Source organism: Sparus aurata, chromosome 14 (genome assembly GCF_900880675.1).
Source record: "Sparus aurata chromosome 14, fSpaAur1.1, whole genome shotgun sequence".
Classification (NCBI taxonomy): domain Eukaryota; kingdom Metazoa; phylum Chordata; class Actinopteri; order Spariformes; family Sparidae; genus Sparus; species Sparus aurata.
The window spans coordinates 7,784,790-7,802,695 of record NC_044200.1 but is presented as its reverse complement, the minus strand read 5'-3'; the positions used below and the strand labels follow the sequence as shown (position 1 = coordinate 7,802,695).

The 17,906-nt window shown below is 43.8% G+C and overlaps 3 protein-coding genes across 11 annotated transcripts in view; 1 reads left to right on the top strand and 2 right to left on the bottom strand.

The window, feature by feature from the left end:
* Positions 1-1,235, top strand: part of plxnc1 (plexin C1) — a 101,639-nt gene extending 100,404 nt beyond the window's left edge. For all 7 annotated transcript variants that reach the window (XM_030439826.1, XM_030439825.1, XM_030439828.1 and 4 more), the window contains one exon: positions 548-1,235. In XM_030439826.1, coding sequence (XP_030295686.1) covers positions 548-652 — 105 coding nt within the window. In that variant the 3' untranslated portion in view covers positions 653-1,235. The remainder of the gene's footprint in view (positions 1-547) is intronic.
* On the bottom strand, positions 1,064-8,369 carry cep83 (centrosomal protein 83). Of its 2 annotated transcripts, XM_030439833.1 has the most exons (16): positions 8,191-8,361; positions 7,766-7,974; positions 7,444-7,594; positions 7,202-7,294; positions 5,725-5,856; positions 5,360-5,611; positions 5,079-5,210; positions 4,759-4,873; positions 4,427-4,571; positions 3,815-3,964; positions 3,260-3,335; positions 3,003-3,160; positions 2,789-2,918; positions 2,491-2,594; positions 2,045-2,234; positions 1,064-1,564 (listed from the first exon to the last, which is right to left on the bottom strand). In XM_030439833.1, exons 1-16 carry the CDS (start codon positions 8,191-8,193, stop codon positions 1,427-1,429), a joined length of 2,178 nt encoding a protein of 725 aa, XP_030295693.1. In that variant the 5' UTR covers positions 8,194-8,361; the 3' UTR covers positions 1,064-1,426. The 2 variants fall into 2 exon arrangements, with proteins under 2 accessions (XP_030295693.1, XP_030295692.1); XM_030439832.1 differs by having other exon boundaries at positions 2,789-3,160; positions 8,191-8,369.
* A 1,134-nt stretch (positions 8,370-9,503) lies between these two features.
* hcfc2 (host cell factor C2) lies at positions 9,504-16,800 on the bottom strand. Of its 2 annotated transcripts, none has more exons than XM_030439830.1 (17): positions 16,561-16,800; positions 15,709-15,857; positions 15,463-15,623; positions 14,157-14,359; positions 13,925-14,009; positions 13,743-13,846; positions 13,372-13,602; positions 13,067-13,276; positions 12,895-12,959; positions 12,149-12,263; positions 11,871-11,927; positions 11,743-11,780; positions 11,519-11,653; positions 11,239-11,424; positions 10,840-11,137; positions 10,670-10,742; positions 9,504-10,572 (listed from the first exon to the last, which is right to left on the bottom strand). In XM_030439830.1, exons 1-17 carry the CDS (start codon positions 16,724-16,726, stop codon positions 10,563-10,565), a joined length of 2,286 nt encoding a protein of 761 aa, XP_030295690.1. In that variant the 5' UTR covers positions 16,727-16,800; the 3' UTR covers positions 9,504-10,562. The 2 variants fall into 2 exon arrangements, with proteins under 2 accessions (XP_030295690.1, XP_030295691.1); XM_030439831.1 differs by having other exon boundaries at positions 16,528-16,656.
* Positions 16,801-17,906: the final 1,106 nt, after the last annotated feature.

Genomic DNA, 17,906 nt, shown 5'->3' with positions numbered 1-17,906 from the left:
AAATAAACTTTTTCTTGGATAAAAAAAAAATCATCTGGTCTGTTAAATGTGTCGACTAATCTCAACAGATCTAAACCAGGAAAGTTTCAGCCTCACTGCCACATACAGGGATGCAGAGAAGTACAACGTTATTATTAGAGTACAGAAATAATCTGGTGGTTTCCTGTTCATGAGCACCTTAACAGGTCTTAGCCTACCCACATTTCTATTGCTGGTCTCCCTTAGATACCTCTGAGATGTTGACATCAACAGCGAGTTGAGTGATTTCGCTTGCGAAACCGACAGTCACATGAGACTCGGTGCGTAGAGGAAATGAGATTTTTGAACCCTGATATTCCTTCGCTCCGTTTATCAGGCTGTAGTTTCCTGTTCCTATCTGCTGAACCACTCCTTTTCAAAACACTTTTTATGAGCAATATAGAGAGAATGTGTGTACAATGTAGACTCCATCATTCTTACATCAAGTGTCACTTTCACAAGATGACTAATAAGATGTAAACTGAGTCCTTATTCCTAACAAGATCTACAACTTTCTCCTTTTCTACAGATTACAGACAAGCTGGACCAAAACGGAGCCCCTACTGAGCTGAAGGAGCAACTACATCATGTTAAAGACTCATTTGATGGACTAAAAAGCTGTGCCTGGAACTGAGCGGCTGTCTTTTTGACTCATAACAATGTACTTTGAATGAACTATGGTGAGAGGAAACTGTCTGAAGCTGAGCTGAGAGGACCAGGAAGAGGTTTGTCCAGCTACTGAGATGAGACCAGGAGTTAACAAACAGCTGAAAGGAGCTGCTATCCATGGCAGTAATTGAATGAGTCTGTGGGGCGTTTAGTGTCTCGTGATAAAACTTTTGAAGATACTGAAGAAAGGCATCGTCAGCTATCAGTAGCTTCTATGAAAGGACATTTTATTGAATGCAGTTCTGCTCTATCTGCTGACCACTGTTGTGTTTGATGGACTAAATTATTTGATCTATCCTGTGGTTTTAACAATGAAAAACAATGACTTCAATAACTTCTTATACAGAACCAAGATACACACACAAAACCACATATATATCAGTGAAAAATCTTTATATCATTATTGTTTCAACACATTTCATGTTGAACTTCTTAAAAATCACATCCACAGTCCATAGTAACATTGTGCAATTCACAGCCTGTAATGTTTTGGCTTAAAAGCAAATGTGTGTGTAAACAACAAACATCTCAATACAAAATCAAACCCTGAGGATGTCCTGCTCAATTTTTAAAAAAGGTGCTGCAGTATTTAAAAATTCCCGACGTCACAACATTGGAAAGACATGCAAACGCCGACGAACTCATGTCCACATCCATGTCTTACAGACATATCACAACAATGCCACCTCACTCTATATTTCAAGTCCAAGCTCAATCGGAAGTGGTGTGGGAGGTGGGGTCAGAGGTCAGGCTGGGGTGTGGCGCCCCGGTCCTTTTGCACCAGAGATCCAAGTTCCTCCAGCTGCTGCTGCTGGGCGCTCTCCAGGTCCTCCAGCCTCCGACGGAGCAGAGACAGCTCCCTCTGGTGCTGCTCCTCCTACAGTATTGAGAGCGCGCGCGCACACACACACACACACACACACCTTGTTCAGTCAATAGTCAATTTTCACTTACACCCTGCTTCCTGTGTTTCATTCACACTTCACTCTCTGGTTATTTGTTAGCATTACTGTGGTGAAGCTGCTTTTCCTCAGATTATTCAACCCACAGTGTGGTTGTAGAGACTGATGTCATTTAATGTGCTTGACTGAGACAGATTCATTCATTAGTAACATGACCCTTATGTTATTGCTTCAGTGTGACATTTAAAGGAATGCCCATCAGAGAGGACCTGTGATCATACTAAATTCAGCTGCGTTTGCGTGTGTGAAAAAAGAAAGTATGTGATTTAACTTCCTCATGACACAAGCTGTCTTGTAGCTGCCTTGCAGGCTGGTCTATTTCCTGTCTCGGTGCCCCTTCTATGATGTATTATCATTCATCTAGAGTACAGGCTAACGCAAGACATTCTGCTCACTGGTATGTTGGACATTGGTCCCTCAGACCCGAGGAGGAGAAAGGGCGTGGGTGAGGAGGTCAGGAAGGCGTGGCCGGAACTGAAGGGAGCCTGGCCGCCTAATAGGAGGCGTCGAAACTCGTTGTGTCGTCGCTGCAGCTCCTTCAACCGTCTGCTGAGCTGAGCTTGCTCCTCTGAGAAAGATGAACGTCTGGACAGGAAGGAAAGCAAGTTCTTATTTAATGGGTTTTTCAGCTGACTCCATTCTACTTCCCTGACTTACCTTGCATGGATGATTAATGTCTTAAATAACATGGGCATAGTGTTAAAGGAACTGAGGAATTGAAGATTTGTTGAGTATTTTTTACAAAAAGAGCTAAGGTGTAATGCTACCGAGGTAAACTGACAGCAGCTCCTGGCAGATAAACTGCATATTTCATTCATGAAATGGGAGATTTGAAGTTTACTTCTTGGCTGCAGAAGCTTCCAGTTCCAGCTCCTCAAGCTTGGCCTCCAGCAGCTGGATCTTGTCCTGCAGTCTCTTCTCTTTGTTCTCTGTCAGCGTTTTCCTCTGTACATAAAAAATGAAGCGTCTCTGATGACCATTTTACCGTTACACATGGAAGTATAAAATCGGTAAAGGAGCACCAACACACTATCAGTTAATTGTGAACTTACACGTAAAACAAAGAAATACGAAGCGCAAACAGACCTCTTCAGAAATGTAAATCATGCATTTTCACAAACTGCAGGGAGCAGCAGTACCTTCTTCTGCGCTACAGCTGCCCTCTGCAGTTTCTCTTTGGCCTGAGAGTACTTCTGCTGCAGCTCAGCCTCTCGCTCCTGCAGCTTGTGCTTCTCCTCCAGCCACTCCACCCGCTGGTCCTCCACCTGCCTAGAGGAGGATAAATGCACAGTAAGAAGAAAAGAGTGTGTTGTAATTGAGAGTACAGCTTGGCGCTTTGTAAGTTTAGAAAACCTCTCGGCCTCATGCTGGCTCCTCTCAGCCTGGGCCCGGGCCGTCCTCAGCTCCTCCCTGAGTCTGTCCAATGTTTCTTTCAGCCGATGGTTTGTCTCCATCAGGTCACTTTCAGAGTGAGACAGTGTCCCCAGCTGGACGCCCAGTTCCTGGTTCTGCTGATCTCATAAATCACATTTATTTCAGGTATACAAACTGCCCTGAGTTTGTTGGTTTTAGCAAATAAATAATCCTCTCAGGCCAAGACGTGGACTTACCTGCTGCAGGTCAGCGATTTCACCTTTTTGTCTCTCAAGCTCCTCGAGCTGGGAGCTTTGCTGCTGGAGTTTGGTTCTGTAAGATGCAAAACAGTATTCACAAATGAAGGACCTGGGTTTTGTAAAGAGATTAAATGACATGCCATCACAAAAAAATATTTTCTTTCATTTTAGTATTTCTACCTTTTCTCTTGCACAGATTGGGGTCATACACCTGATTTAAATGTAACTGCTGTCATTTCAGCTAGATATAAATCACAAACTAAAGGCAGAAAAGGCCACAACACTCCCATGACCCCATTTACTTTCAGCAGTTTGGCTCAAGATGTTTTTCTACGGGAACAGAGAGTGAAGCGAAGTGGCTGAAACTGAAACTGTAATGCAATGTAACCCAGCCAACCTCAAACTTTCTGCATATACAATGCATCATCTCACAAACTCCAGTTTCCCGTCTCCCCATCATTTATTTAAACAAGTACGATGTGTTATCTACAACCACAAGTTATTTTTATTATATCAAGCTGTGTAGATTTAGAAGCCCAGTATAAGTCTGACCTCAGGCTCTGCAGCTCTCTGCGGGCTGACTCCTCTCCATGTTGTGCGCTGCGAACACGCTCCTCCCATTCCTCCTTCTGGGTGTTGTCGGCTGCGTCCTGCAGCGCCCTCTGCTGTTCCAGGGTAGCAAGACGGTTCTCCAAGTCCAACCTAACAATAGAAAACAAATATCCTTGAAATAAGAAGGCATGAGCTTACAGAAGAGGATTAGGGCCACATCTGAATTTTTTTTTTAGTTCTGACTTTAAAGTCAGAATTCTGACAAAATTCACATGTGGCCCTAATCCTCTTCCGTATGAGCTGCACGCAGCGCTAACACAGAAATCATCTTTTTGATTTTGTACTGATGTCCACTTTGATAGAATGATCCACCCTTGTGGGGCAGCTGATACTAAAGATACTAAACCCCAAACTGCTCCTAATGTGCCGGTTTGCACATTTCATGGCAGCCACTCCCATCAATGTATGAATTTATGTATGAATTACTGTAAGTCGCTTTGGACATAAGCATCTGCTAAATGTGATAGACAGTATCTTCCCAGGTTCCTAACCACAGGACTAACACGAGATGACTGACAACAGTGACTCAAAGAAAACCAACATTATTCTCACTTTTCTTCGTGTAATGCTGCAGTTTTACGGAACTCCTCCTCCCGGGCGGACTGCACCTTCCTGACCAACTCCCGCTCTTTCTCCACCAGGGCTTCCTTGTGTCGCTCCACAGAAGCCTTCAGCACCTCCACGTCAGCCTGCACACCTGACGGACGCAAGGGGCGAGCAGGTTGTTACACACTGTACAAGTTGGTAGTATTCTGTGTTTTTTCTGTGAGATGTGATGGACTAGATCAGAATTTTTGTTCAATAAAACAAACTCTGTATGATCATAGGTGTGCGTGTGTGTGTGTGTGTGTGTGTTTGTTTGTGTGTGTGTGTGTGTTACATACTCTCAATCTGGCCCTGCAGTGTATCTCTCTCCCTCTCCAGCTCCCCTTTAGAGCGGGTACACTCCAGTTTGACGCTAGCCACCTCCAGCTTGTGTGAATGCTTCAGGCTTTCAATCTGAAAAAACAAAAAAACACAAATGACTCGAGCTCGCCCTTTATATTGGTTGGCTTCATTATCAGTTCATCTTGATCAAAACCTGGATCTGAACCCGTCCTCTTAACCAGTTAAGGAAACCCAGACAAATCTCTGTAATGACCCGTGTTGGGGACACCATAGTCAATAAAACATCTCAGAGGTCAGAGGTCAGGGGTCAGCGTACCTGGCAGGTGAGGGAGTTGACGTCTCTCTCAGCTTTGTGCAGGCGCCCGGTGAGCTGGCTGTTCTGCTCGTGACTCAGATTGAGCTCGCTCTCCGTCCTCTCCAGCTGCAGACGCAACGACTGGCGCTCCGCCTGTCACACCAACAACCAATCAGATCCAACGATCACTTCTTTCTCCAGTCACAATGTAAAAAACACAACGCGGGGTAAAATCTGATCATCCATCATGAGGGTAAGGTTAGGGAAATTTAAATCCGGTAAGATGACTGCTGCTGCCTCACCTCCAGAGACTTCAGGGTAGCCTGAGACTCCGTCAGCTGTCTGATCTGGATACGTTGGACGTTCTCCGCCTGCTGGCCCGAGTTCTCTTTCTGGGCGCGGAGCTCGGCCACCTCCGCCTCCAGGCCCTTGAGCCGCAGGTGGAGCTGCGCCTTCTCCCTCAGCAGAGCCTCCACTCGTTTCCCATCACGCAGCAGGTCTGAACCCTGGTACTGAGCCACCAGGTCCTCCCTGTCCTTCTCCAGACGGGAGATCTGGCCACCGGAAGTGGGTTGACTAAATTAGCATCTACTTTTATCATTAGACACCACATTCAACTGACAAGCATTAACAAATAAAATGCTGCACAACCCAACAACAAACTCACCTCTGCTTCATAGAGGATGCTCTTCTCCTCCAGGATACGAGCATGTTCTTCTCTCTGGTGGTCCAACTGGGATTTAAGAAAGGTGCAGTCGTACCGCAGCTTGTTGTACTCTGACCTGTACTTCTCTGTCTCCTAAAAAGAACCAGGAGTGCACAGGAGTACCATCATTAGCTCAGAATCAGTGAGAAGGAGAGAGGGAGCAATCAAGACGATTAAATGGAAATAAGCTGCCGTCCCCTTGAAAGCACAGATCTTCAAAAGTCAATCGATGCCAATCTCTTGACCGTAACTATGGACAGCTCACACTAATTTACAGCAGGTATCAAAGGATAACACTTCCTCTGTGATTGGAAGCCGGCTGGAGTCGTTTAATCATGCACAACAAATTCTATATAGTGACATAATCCATAACAGTAGACATAAATGAACATTGTCTTTGTTTTTCATATCCGTGCTGCATCACACTGCATGACTTCCTTTCATCAAACTGACCCCTACAGGAAGTAACTTAAAAGGACAGTTTCACCCAAAATGTAAAACACATATTTATCCTCTCACATGTAGCACTATTTATCCATCCAGACTGCTCTGGAGATATCAGCCGTAGAGATGCCCTCTCTTGAATATAATGGAACTCCCGCACCCTCCGCTTGTGGTGCTCAAAGCAATTTTAAAAAACACACACACAAAAAAAAAAAAAATGTCTCTTTCCAGAAATCCACTGGGTTGCTCAATATAATCCACAGACCTAACAGTTCCATGTAGGAACTATTTTCCTTCAATCGATCTACAACTGAACCAGATCACTGCGCACAAGGAAGTGTGCATCCACTCATACAGGAGAAGGTAGCTAATTAAGTCAACTATTCAAGCTATTGTTACAGCACCTGGGCACCACTCAAGTCACCAAATAAATCACAAATCACTGTGGAGAGGGTCAAAACTAACTAAAGACAGATCTGTCACAGCGATGGCAACAATAAATGTCTAAAATGATGTGATGTTGTTTATCTTTTTTTGAAAATAGTACAATTTTGCACCTAAGCCTTTTAAAGGTCCACTGGATTGGCTGGATGTAGTTTGTTAAAAAGAAAACAGTTTGTTGCACGAAACTGCTGTCAACAAAGTCTGAGGGTCATCTTGAATAACTGGGTCATGATTTCTGGAGAGAGACATTACTGCTGAGCTATTCAAACATGTTTTTTGGGCACTTTTGGGCATCACAAGTCGAGTGCCATCTAGTCTCATTATGTAAAAGTGTAAGCAGACATCTTTTTGGCAAGAGGAAGAATGTGCATTTTTGATTTTGGGGTGTTATCTCCCTTCAATAATCACTTAAAAATCACTTAAAATTACATCACTTAATTTCATTAACCTATTCTTTCCGTTTCTAAACATTTTTTTAAATATATGTTTTAGAAGAAGACTGATGCCACTTACGCCCCACATTACTCATGAAACAGATGAACTGACTGACCTCCTCCAGTTTGTTGAACCTCTCTCTGACCGGAGCCTCCATCTCCTGCTGCACCTGAGCTCTGAGCAACTCCAGTCGCTGAGGGGTCATCACCTGGTCAACACACACACACACACACACACACACACACAGACAAAGGCACACATTTGTATCCACAAAAAATAGCACAGACATCTCAGCCACACCAGAAACAGGGGTGTCCTTTGTTTAAGCAAACGATCAGAAGAGTTTATCCGTCCCACCTGCAGTCGAAGCTCCTCCAGCTCTCTGGTTTTGTCCAGCAGCTCTCCTCGGAGCTCAGCCAACAGCAGCTGCAGCTTCTCCTGCTGAGCCTGTCGGTCGCTCAGCAGACGCTTCAGTTCACCCTGAGCTCGGGTGAACTCATCCTGCAAGCTGCAAAAAAAAAAAAAAGAAAAAAAAAAAAAAAGACTCAGTGGATCAATAGAACCATGAAGCACATGGGAAACAGTGAAGCATGATGCAAGAAGACAAACAGGATCATTTATCTTTTCCAAAGTGTTCCCTCATGAAAAGAAGTTTACGTTAAATCAGACTTAGCTGTACCTGGAGTGTTCAGCCTTGAGCGTCTGGTAATTGGTCCTGTGGTTTTCGCACTTCATCCTCTCATCGATTAGCATCTTCTGCAGCTCCATCTCCGCTCCCCCCAGGCCAGCAGACAACCCCAGCATCGCCGCAGACTTCCCCATCCCAGGCTCCAGGTTTGGGACGAGATGGGCCGACTGGCCGAGGGTGGAGGAGGTCATTTTCAACCTCTGCAGGAAAGAGCCAGAGACAGGAGGGGACAAAAGTGAAGAAAAGCTGGGGAGAGCAGGCAAAGGAAGTGTTGTGTCCGTATCTAAAAACTGAATAGGTGTTGCTAGTAAGCCCTCAGCCCTCCAACATAGAGAACAACTGCCTATACTCTCTCTCAAGTGTGGTGAGGTTTGACAGGGTAAAAATCAGGCCAGGCTTTGTTGTCGGTTAGTTACCATGGTGGCTTTGAGGAGAGTCCCCCAGCTACTTGTTAAAATCACAACCTCTCAGCAGTCAGGGCAAGGCTCTGAATCAATCTCAAGTGATTAGTTAGCTGCAGTCCATGGCTGCTGGCTCTGCTGTGGACACAGCCTGATTACAACTACTGAACCCATTTAGCCACTTAGCTTCAAGCATCCTGTCCATCTCAGGGGGACAATTGTCAGTCCAGTGTCACTCGCGCAGAATGAATTAACAGTAGTTACTTGTCCATGCTTTAATCACAGCACACATTGTGGTTTTGCATGGCGACTCAAAAGTCCTGAAATATAGAAAGCTAGGAAGCAACATTACACAACACAAAAGTTTGCTGTTTGACATGCTAATGAGCACTAGATGATGTTTGTTTACATTCGGTTATCTTCATATAAAATCCCCTGTGATTTAAATACATAATGTCCTTACATTTGCGACATGATTCAGGACACAGCAATGCAGACGGTTGTCTGAAATGTGTCAAAAACACTCACTGGTTTTTAAATGTCGCGCTCTGCCAAGACACTTAATAAGCTAACTAGCCAGCTGGCTATTTTACTGCGTCCGTTATCGGACAGTACTTGCCTGACAGTTTCCTCAACAACTCAGGGCGATAGACAATAGAGCAGTCATTAGCATGACTCTGACAGGTTTTCTTAACTAAAATCCAAAAATTGACTAACGTTACATTCTGAATCTCAAAGCTGCAAGATAGCTTAACGGCTATGTGCAAGCTAACCCTCACTGCTGCTCAAGTTAGTGGCAGCGTTAGTTTGTTCGTAGCATAACTGAGTTTAGCTTGCTAACAAGGCTAACGTTATGAACAACCCGGCGCACATTTGGGTTACAAGCAGTGAATTATGACCCCACAAAACAACCTACAGTGTTTACTACTTTACGCACTTCGGCAACTTACCCTTTGTTTAACTTTGGCTGCTTTCTTCCCTGCTTTGAACTGCTAGCAAGCGCTAGCTGGCTAATCTGTAAACTACAAACTGGGGGATCATGGGAAGTTTTTACCCAAGGTGCATTTCTCTCGTTGGAAAAGACAACTCTCACCAAACCTTGGCAAGGGAAATTAAACCGCTGAATTGAATTCTGTCTGCAATATCAAAACGCTATTTTAACCCCTGTAATTTATAAACACCTACTACAGTAACTACTAAGCTAATCACCAGTGTAAGCCAATTCTCTAACAGACTGAATTATGTTTAGCTGGTACTTTTTTTACTTCATCTTTGTTTATTTATGAGTTACCAATGATGACTAACATGTAGCCAAGTGGGCATATCCAAATGTTTTAAAATGTTTTTATTTGACAGGTGCACAAGGAAATCAGTCAAGGCTCCAGGGACCAACCTGCACCCACATCAGTAATTATGAGGCGGCCAAAGAAACTGTTACATGTGTCTTAAAATCACTTTCATTACACCTTTGACACTGACTGTACTGCTTCAAATACAAAAGGTAAAGCTAAACAATACTGCATGTGCAGACCCTCACCACAGATTGATGAAGAGATACAGGCACAAGGATAGAATCCATTGTTTAGCACAGAAATGAAGGGATGCAGGTCTGGTCTCTGGATAACAATCCCTCCATGTGTTTCTTCACCACCCCGGCCTTTAATAATCCAAGCACAGGGAGTCTATAATAACATTTCTTGCCCACTAAATGGTGAGCTGGTCAAACAATAACAGTGCTGACACACATATCTCTTAATGTAACATCTGTGTAATATTTACTGCCTTTAATGAACTTCCGAAATGTCAGTAGTGTGTCATTTTTGTGATTCATGACTGACGTAAACTTGTGAAACAACGTGGTGATAATAATGATCATAAAATATTAACAAAATCACGAATCAACAAATGCGATGCAAAAATGTAACGGATACAGAAAATGTGCAGTACCATATGGCTGTGAACATTGATTAAAGTAAACAATCTGAAACAAGAACATAACATATACATAACTTCACTGTTTCAATGGCATTTTAAAAGTGGTTAAAATGTGTGCTTTTAAAACACATGACATACTGTATGAAGAATCAGGGGCTGATGAAACACTCAGAAGCCCCCCGAGGAGCTTTAACTCTGAAATCATACATGTAGTTTGGTCTACATCATATTAAATTTCAATACTTACACTCTTCTTTAACAAAAAACAAAAAAAGCCAAGTGGTCAAGCCTCCAATGAAAATGTGTGTCTATTTACAAGGGAATAATTAAATACTTAAAAAAATAAATTAGCAATTATCTACGGAAATATACATCTGAGGGGCAATCATTGCCAGCTTCCTGAGTTCACACTGTCTTTTCCTAAAAACACCATGTCATTGATCCAAACGTGTTTAGCTGGAGCTGAAAGAAAAAGAAAAAAAGAAGTGGCAGAGAGAACAATTAAAATCCACATAAACAAGGTGTAAATGGAGAAATCACAGGAGGTCGCTTTGGTCACCTGTCAGCAGCATCCTGGTCAACCTCAGCGCTGTTGTCTCCTTTGGATGCGGACGTTCTCAAAATACTGGGGTCTTAAAAAAAAAAAACACAACGAAACAGTAAGCTGAATCAAGTAGGCATCCGTCTGCAAAAACTAACGAGCAGAAACTCAAGTTCAAGCTGCTCCACCTTGGATCCAGCGGATCTGCGTCGCCGGGCCATAGCCCTGCTCGTTTTTCGCAGCTATGCGGAAGACGACGGCTGGCCGGTTGGAGGCGGAGTAGTCAATGTGGGCGTTGTCCAGGTGGGTGGAGCTGACGGAGCAGGACATCTTTGTGCCGCGGTAGATCCTGATGAAAGCCATCTGACCCGGACGCTCCGAGGTGGTCGAGCGGCTCTTCCTCACCGCCATGTACATGGAATACTCCAGGATGCGGCCCGATGGTGTGGTGGGGGGCTCCCACGTGATTTGGACCGAGTCGTTGGCCTGTGAAAAAGAAAAAAAAAAGTATAGTGATGAAAGTCAAAGTATTGGCAGGGCAGAATACAGAAGCTTTATCAGCAATCTGAAAATCCTTTATTTGTCACCTTGGCAATTTTGACAGCAGAGGGCGCTCCGGGGAAACCAGGCTGGCAGGTCTTGAACTCGCTAACTGGGCTGAAGTCTCCCGTGCCAAAGCAGTTAACGCCTGCAACTCTGAACCTGTAGGTCTGACCTGGAGCCAGCTCCCGCTTCTCTCTGCCCTGGTAGTCCTGAGGCCCGGGCAGTTTCCTCTGGAGGAGAGCAAAACATTGAAAGAGGACGCGTGGGTGAGAAAATTCATTTTACTAATTAACAGCTCAAAGTTTTCCTTGTTCATTTTTTCACCTCTTTAGTATTTAGGAGCCGGCTGCTGATGGCGGAAGTGACCTGGTCGCTGTCAGCATGCAAAAAGTAGTGGTTGACCTCTGTGAAGAGTGTTTTGAACACACCGACATCGAACCAAACTGCTCCATCTGGATTCTGCCGGACACAGAGGTGAGAGTTAATAGCTTGAATTTAGACCAACCCGAATTAAGAGCCAACAACCGGTGTCCATGAGTGTTTCTGACCTGATCTGTTGTCTTGTCAGCTGAAACAGGCTGCCCTCCTGCAAAAGCAAAAGGAACATCCACAGTAAACTGCACTTTATAAAACCTTTGACCTGCTGCCGCCTGGTTAATCACTGATCCATCCATACCTGGCTGCTGCTGTGTTGAGCTGCTGACCTCTGCTGCCGACATCTCCTGCTCAGCACCTACAACAGAAAAGATCCGTGGCTCAAAGGTGAGAAGCTGCAGGGACACTAAAGCTGGACCGAGACTGCTGAAACTTTAGGCTAAACTGCGGCTATGGATCAAAACCTTCTGTGGGAAAAAGAATGGAAATGCATTTGCTGCAGCCAGGCTAACTGCCTTAACAATTACATTTGTGGAAGCACAAAAATCAGCCTGGGTTATCCAGCATGTAATCACTTACAGCAGTGTTCTGTAGTCTCCACTGTCCCTCTCCCAGCACTCCTCCCTCCTTGTGCGCGGCTCTCTGCTGAGCCATTGGAGGATTTTACTGTAGTTTCTTGCTTTGCTGAAGCATCCTGAAATTCAAGGACAAAACGAGAGACTACAGTAAGAAAAAACTGTACATAAATGACACCAGTGTGAAGTGAATATTTAACTATGCTTACTTGCAAGGCTCATTCACAAATTAAAAACCACTAAAAAACAGATTTTGGTTCATTTACACTACTTCTCTTGTTGTACTGCAGCAGTTTTATTTATTTATTACCTCATTCTTGGTAAATGTATCTGCTAAAAACCTAAACTGTGTGTAACAGAAATATTAGAAATATCAGAACAAAGACTGATATGTCTATTCATGGCATACAGTTTTCAAAGAACATTATTCAGGTACTTTTCAGGCAATTAAAGGTACCTGAACCAAAAATTATTGAAGCCTTTACCATCACATCTAAACTGTCGTTATACATACAATTGCAACAAATCAAGTTTAAAAAGAATTCTTTAAACACACAGCAATTAATATAAACTGTCACTTTGTTTATTACATCAGATGTTCAAATTCAAAAAGTAAATTCTTAACCTTGAAAAGATAAATGAACCAATACGTGCTGCTATGATAACTATTTCAGTGTAAAATAAAAGTAGACATCTCATATGTAGGTTTAAAAATACCCAAAATTCCCCTTTCAGGTACGTTAAATCTACCTGGGCGGCTGCTTTCACTTCTCTATTAGTGGTTCCTTCACTGTCAGGTTGATGGGACTGGACACCTGAGAGAGCAGAGTAAAGCAAAACGTCACTAGTGTCAGAAAAGTTTTGAAGAATCCCCACCCTGATAATCATACTACAGACATCTGAAAATGTGCACTCTACTGACCTGCAGAGTTTTTGTGTTCCCCCTCCAGTCCTTCTGTTCCACCTGGATGAACTGGTGTGACCGGTGGATCACTGGCTGACGTGCTGCGAAGACACACGGGCTGGATCTGCACGATGTAGCAGTCTGCTGCCGCCAGGGGGCGCCACGCCACATGAAGCATGCTGACTGTGGATTTGACGAGTAACACTGCCTCGGGGCTGGCTGGTCGATCTGAGGACAGAACAAAGAATGAGCTGCTTTGTGTCGCTCAGTCGCTCTCTAACAAAACAAGCCATACCTCAGTGATTAAATGTCTCAGCTCTCACCCGTCTCCAGGTACCAGAGGTCCTTGCAGCACACCTGGTAGTTCCAACACTTGCGGTATCCGTCGCGGCCGCTCCAAATGTAAAGCCTTGATCCGACAGCAGCGGCACAGTGGCCGGCCCTGGCTCTGGGGCTGCAGGCATACGGGTCGTCAGTCTGGGGTCCCTGGCTCTGCAGCTGGGTCTCAATATCATCATGCTGCTCCAGGCCCAGGCTCTGCCAGCTCATAGCGTCTGTGACCAGAAAACAGGACAGTTGAGAACTAAAACATTTTTACCACCACATTTTTTTAACCAATAAAAACACTCTGGGGCGTCATCCTGTGTGAAAACTCAGATAAGAGTGTGGGATACTTGTAATGTAATGTCCTGACCGAAGTTGAGCACACTTAAGGAGTTGGTGCAGATCCATTCAGTCCCTAAAGCGTTGTCTCTGTCCGACTCTGGAACAGGAATCCAGCCACCAAAAACATACATCCTGCACACAGGGGGACACGCTGTAGTTTGTCGATCCACTTGAACAGAGATATGACACTGAAAATGGAGGATGCCTTACTTGTTTCCAATGACAGTGGCGGAGTGAAGGCTTCTGGGAAGAGGCGTGGAACCCCTGGTTTGAGGGGTCGACCAAACCATTGTGTCTGAAGACAAGAAAAGTGATCAGTAAGATCTCACTCAATGGAAACATGTAAATAAACCCACCATCAAATTCAAGGAAAAGATGCAACACTGTGGTTACAAAATATAATCTGCTTAGAAAATAGATAATAAACAAAAAGATGTCCTACCGAGGTCGAGCTGCCATAGATCACTTAATCGGCATCCTCGCATCCCCCCGAAGATGTAGAGCTTCGGGGAGCCGAGGCCAGCGTAGGTGACCGAGGTGTGGGACTCCCGCGCAGAGGGACCTTTGCCTTTTGTCTCTGGGATGTTCCAGCCTCTTGCCCCCGACACCGACTGCAGCTCCAACTCATAGAAATCACCCATGTACCTAAGATGATTAAAAACTCATTTATGGTACTGTATGGTACCGTCTCTTGGATAAAGGAGGTTATTTATCAATATGTACAGTCTCCAAACTGGTTATGATTTGATTAAATACAACTGTAGATTGTCACTTAAAGGAGCATGATCACCAAGTCACTAGAAGCATGTTCCAGATTCAACACTAATGACTTTTGATTGATCCCTCCAGTCATCAGCCACTGTGATTGGCTTAAGGTTCATTAGAGCCACTTAAAGGTTTAAAGGTTACACTTAAAACCAGAGCTGAACAGATTAACTGAGTAGTCAATCAACAGAAAAATAGTCAGCAGTAGTTTCTATAATCGATAACTGTTTCAGTCATTTTGTGAAAGAGCTGCTACAATTAAATGATTTATCATCTAGTTGTCAATCATTAGATTAATCACTGACTAACTGGATATTAGATTAATCAGTTTGAGTAATTAAAAATAAACTGAATATCTTTTGACTGTGGACAAAACAAGACATGTGAGGATGTCATCTTGGGCTTTGGGAAACACTGACAGACATTTTCATTTTCTACTTTCTGACAATTTATAGACATAACAACTAATTGATGATCAAAACAGTAATCAAGAATAACTGACAATGAAAACTGTTAGTTGCAGACCTATTTTGCAATAATAAATCACGCAGTATGCTCAATATTGTCTTAATTCAGCTTCTCATGGGAAACAATTTGCTGTTTTTGTCTGTCATATGTCACTGTGGACTGAATCTCCTGGATTTTGGATTGTTGGTAAAGGGAACAAAAAAAAAAAAAAAAAGTAAATGTTATATTGGGTTCTAAAAACTTGTGGTGGGCAGTTTTCACTATTCCTTCACTAAATGAGTGACCATTAAACCCCAAAAAATATCTGACAGATCAATGGGTGATGACAATAGTGGGTTAGTTCCAACTTTTGATGTAACACAAGAAGAATGGAGGACGTGTAAGTCCCTGCTGCTCCCAGCCCGCAAACCAATCAAATGGAAACCATCAGTCAGCCTTTTTTTTTTTTCGCATTGCTGAAAAGCCCAGTGAAAACAAACTGTAAACATTATGAACTGTGTGTGTCCACACGGCACCTTGGTATGTTGCCGTTGGGGTCTTCACTATCATTTGCCAGCCCTCCAAAAAGGTAACACTTGTTGCCAACAAGAGTGAAGCTGTGTCCAATCCGTGGGCAGGGGGGCGAGCCGTTCCTGGGTGCTCTGGGCTTCAGCTTCTTCCACAGCCAGCGACTAGCCTGAGCCACACGAGACCAAAGTCAAGATCTTCTTCATGATAACACCAGGGTTAGAGTCACCCCTGAAGAAATGTGACAGGAGTACCTGAAGTTCATAGAGGCTGTTGGTGTATTTCCCAAACTCGACCATGCCACCAAAGACCAGTATTCGAGTGCCTTCACAGACGAAGCCATGGGCAGCACAGCCAGGTGGGATGTCACCCCTCACCGCGGGCAGGAACCACTGCTTCGAGACTGGAAGAATGAGCAGATGCAGAACATCCTGGTGAATGCTACTTTTCAGACACTGCATACATACTACAGGGAAAACAACTTGTGAAAAAAATGTGCAGTAGCCCGACACTACTTCATGCAAAACGGGATCCTGGAGAGTCAAAGACTTAAATTGTAGCTCACTAATCGCACACTTTATTTAGGCTAAATGCTGTATATCTAAGGTGAGGGTTATGTCAATGATTTGTGCTGTAACGTTACTCTAGCAAAATTTAGTTTTCTACACTGAAAAATTTAAAGGGTCATAACTGAACATTTGGTACGTCGATCGACCCTCTCGCCACAGCAATAAATGTAATTGACCCGCATTGCTCAATCACTTATACAACACCTTTAACAGCAATCCATGGAAACCCAGAGGGAACTCAGAGCTTTCTCAATGTCGAGTTAACGGGACAGCGAAGTAACGTTAGGGTTACAAATAGGGGGGAAATAGTTAGTGAGGCTAGCTAGCCAGCTAAAGTAAGCTGTCAAACTCAAGTTAAAGGCTAGTTTATAACAATACCCACATAAAACAGCAAACAAAACGGTGCAAAATGTGTCGAGGACCTTTAAAGTAAACACAAACTGACAAAAGGCTCGTCGGCCTTCTACTTGACTCCGGCGCATGCTAAAAACATTAGCCGCTAACCTGCTAGTTAGCGCCGAGCTAACGTTAGCTCACCAGTGTTGTAAACATGGAGGTGCTCCGCTATCCCTTCGTTTCCACCGCCAAACACGATGATCAGCTCCCGTATCGCAGCTGCTCGGTGTCCGTGCCTGGACCGCGGCGTCACTCCTGTAACGGTGTGGACTTTTCTCCATTGTGGCTCCTCGACGCCCGTGGTCATTTTACCAGTTAGAGAGCCTGAAGTTTGGCGCTGTTGACGTTTCAAAGACGTGGGCGGGGCCAAGGAGGCACCAGGAAACACACTCAGAGATGAGGAAATAAAACAGAGCGTATCACTCTGCTACGTTTACCGGGAATCAAATGTAAGGGAAACAAAAAAATATGTAATAGCAGAGAGGTCAGCTAAAGGGGAAAATAGTTTTTACAATATCTGTTTTACTGGATTACCATTCAGACAGTTGTTTAATGTCTCCTTTAAAGGGTTACTCCAGCAATTTTGTACATAAAAGTGTATTTACATGTCTTTGGGAGTGAGATAAGTAGTATGAAGCATTTTGTGGCTCCCGAGGAAGCCTCCAGTGATGTCACTCAATGGCCAAAATGCATTTTGGATAATGTAGGCGACAATGATAAAAATCGATACAGCAGAACCACAGATATTACCATTTCTATTCCATGTACTAATGGCACCTACATTACCCACAATGTAACGTAGCCACTGAGTGCTGTCACTGGAGGAAATCATATCTCTGAACATATGCAGCAGTACTTCCTGCAAACACACTTTCATGTGTACAATTGATGGAGTAACCCTTTAAAGGAGACATTACCCAAGTCTGAAGTCTGGAGTGAGCTTCCTAAAAAGTAGCTCTGATGATGTAATCAGGGTTATTTCCACTCTTGAAATTGTCTTTGGAAGTACACATTTAAAAAGCCAGTGTTCCAAACTGGAGCACAGGACATTTACAGAGCGGAGTCTTACAACAGACGCTATTGAGTTGTATTATGGGAAATGTGAATCCAGCATTTTAGGAGCATTAACGATAAAAGCTAGACTAAAGGTCAGGACATCTTGCTATCTGCTGCATAGACTTTAGCCATTCCATTTGTAATCTGCCTGTCGTGAGACTCCTGACTAAATCGCTTGACTACCCATTTAGAGACGCAACGTTTTCCTGTCAATGGTAAAATATCAAGGACATATCAGATGTTGACATGGCCTTTGAGCCCATATTGACGGGGTGTATCGTCCATAATGCACAGTTGGTTGAAAAACAGATCCGTCTGACTTGTGTGGACTCCATAATCTCAAACTGTGAAGACACTTCTACGTTATTCCATTGCATAAATGGCTTTCTAAGGGCACATACTCGACCTAATGACCTTGTTATGGTCTTTGC

What these genes read in the sequence shown, in the direction of transcription:
- hcfc2 (XM_030439830.1), bottom strand. Translation starts at nt 16,726, where the DNA reads ATGACCACGGGCGTCGAGGAGCCACAATGGAGAAAAGTCCACACCGTT. An exon ending in CCCAACGGCAACATACCAAG is followed by an intron (nt 14,360 to 15,462) that starts GTGCCGTGTGGA and finishes TAATCATCTTAG; the next exon opens with GTACATGGGTGATTTCTATG. An exon ending in CCTCTGGTACCTGGAGACGG is followed by an intron (nt 13,277 to 13,371) that starts GTGAGAGCTGAG and finishes TTCTGTCCTCAG; the next exon opens with ATCGACCAGCCAGCCCCGAG.
- cep83 (XM_030439832.1), bottom strand. An exon ending in CTACCCTGAAGTCTCTGGAG is followed by an intron (nt 5,211 to 5,359) that starts GTGAGGCAGCAG and finishes TTGGTGTGACAG; the next exon opens with GCGGAGCGCCAGTCGTTGCG. An exon ending in AGAGAGCTGCAGAGCCTGAG is followed by an intron (nt 3,336 to 3,814) that starts GTCAGACTTATA and finishes TGCATCTTACAG; the next exon opens with AACCAAACTCCAGCAGCAAA.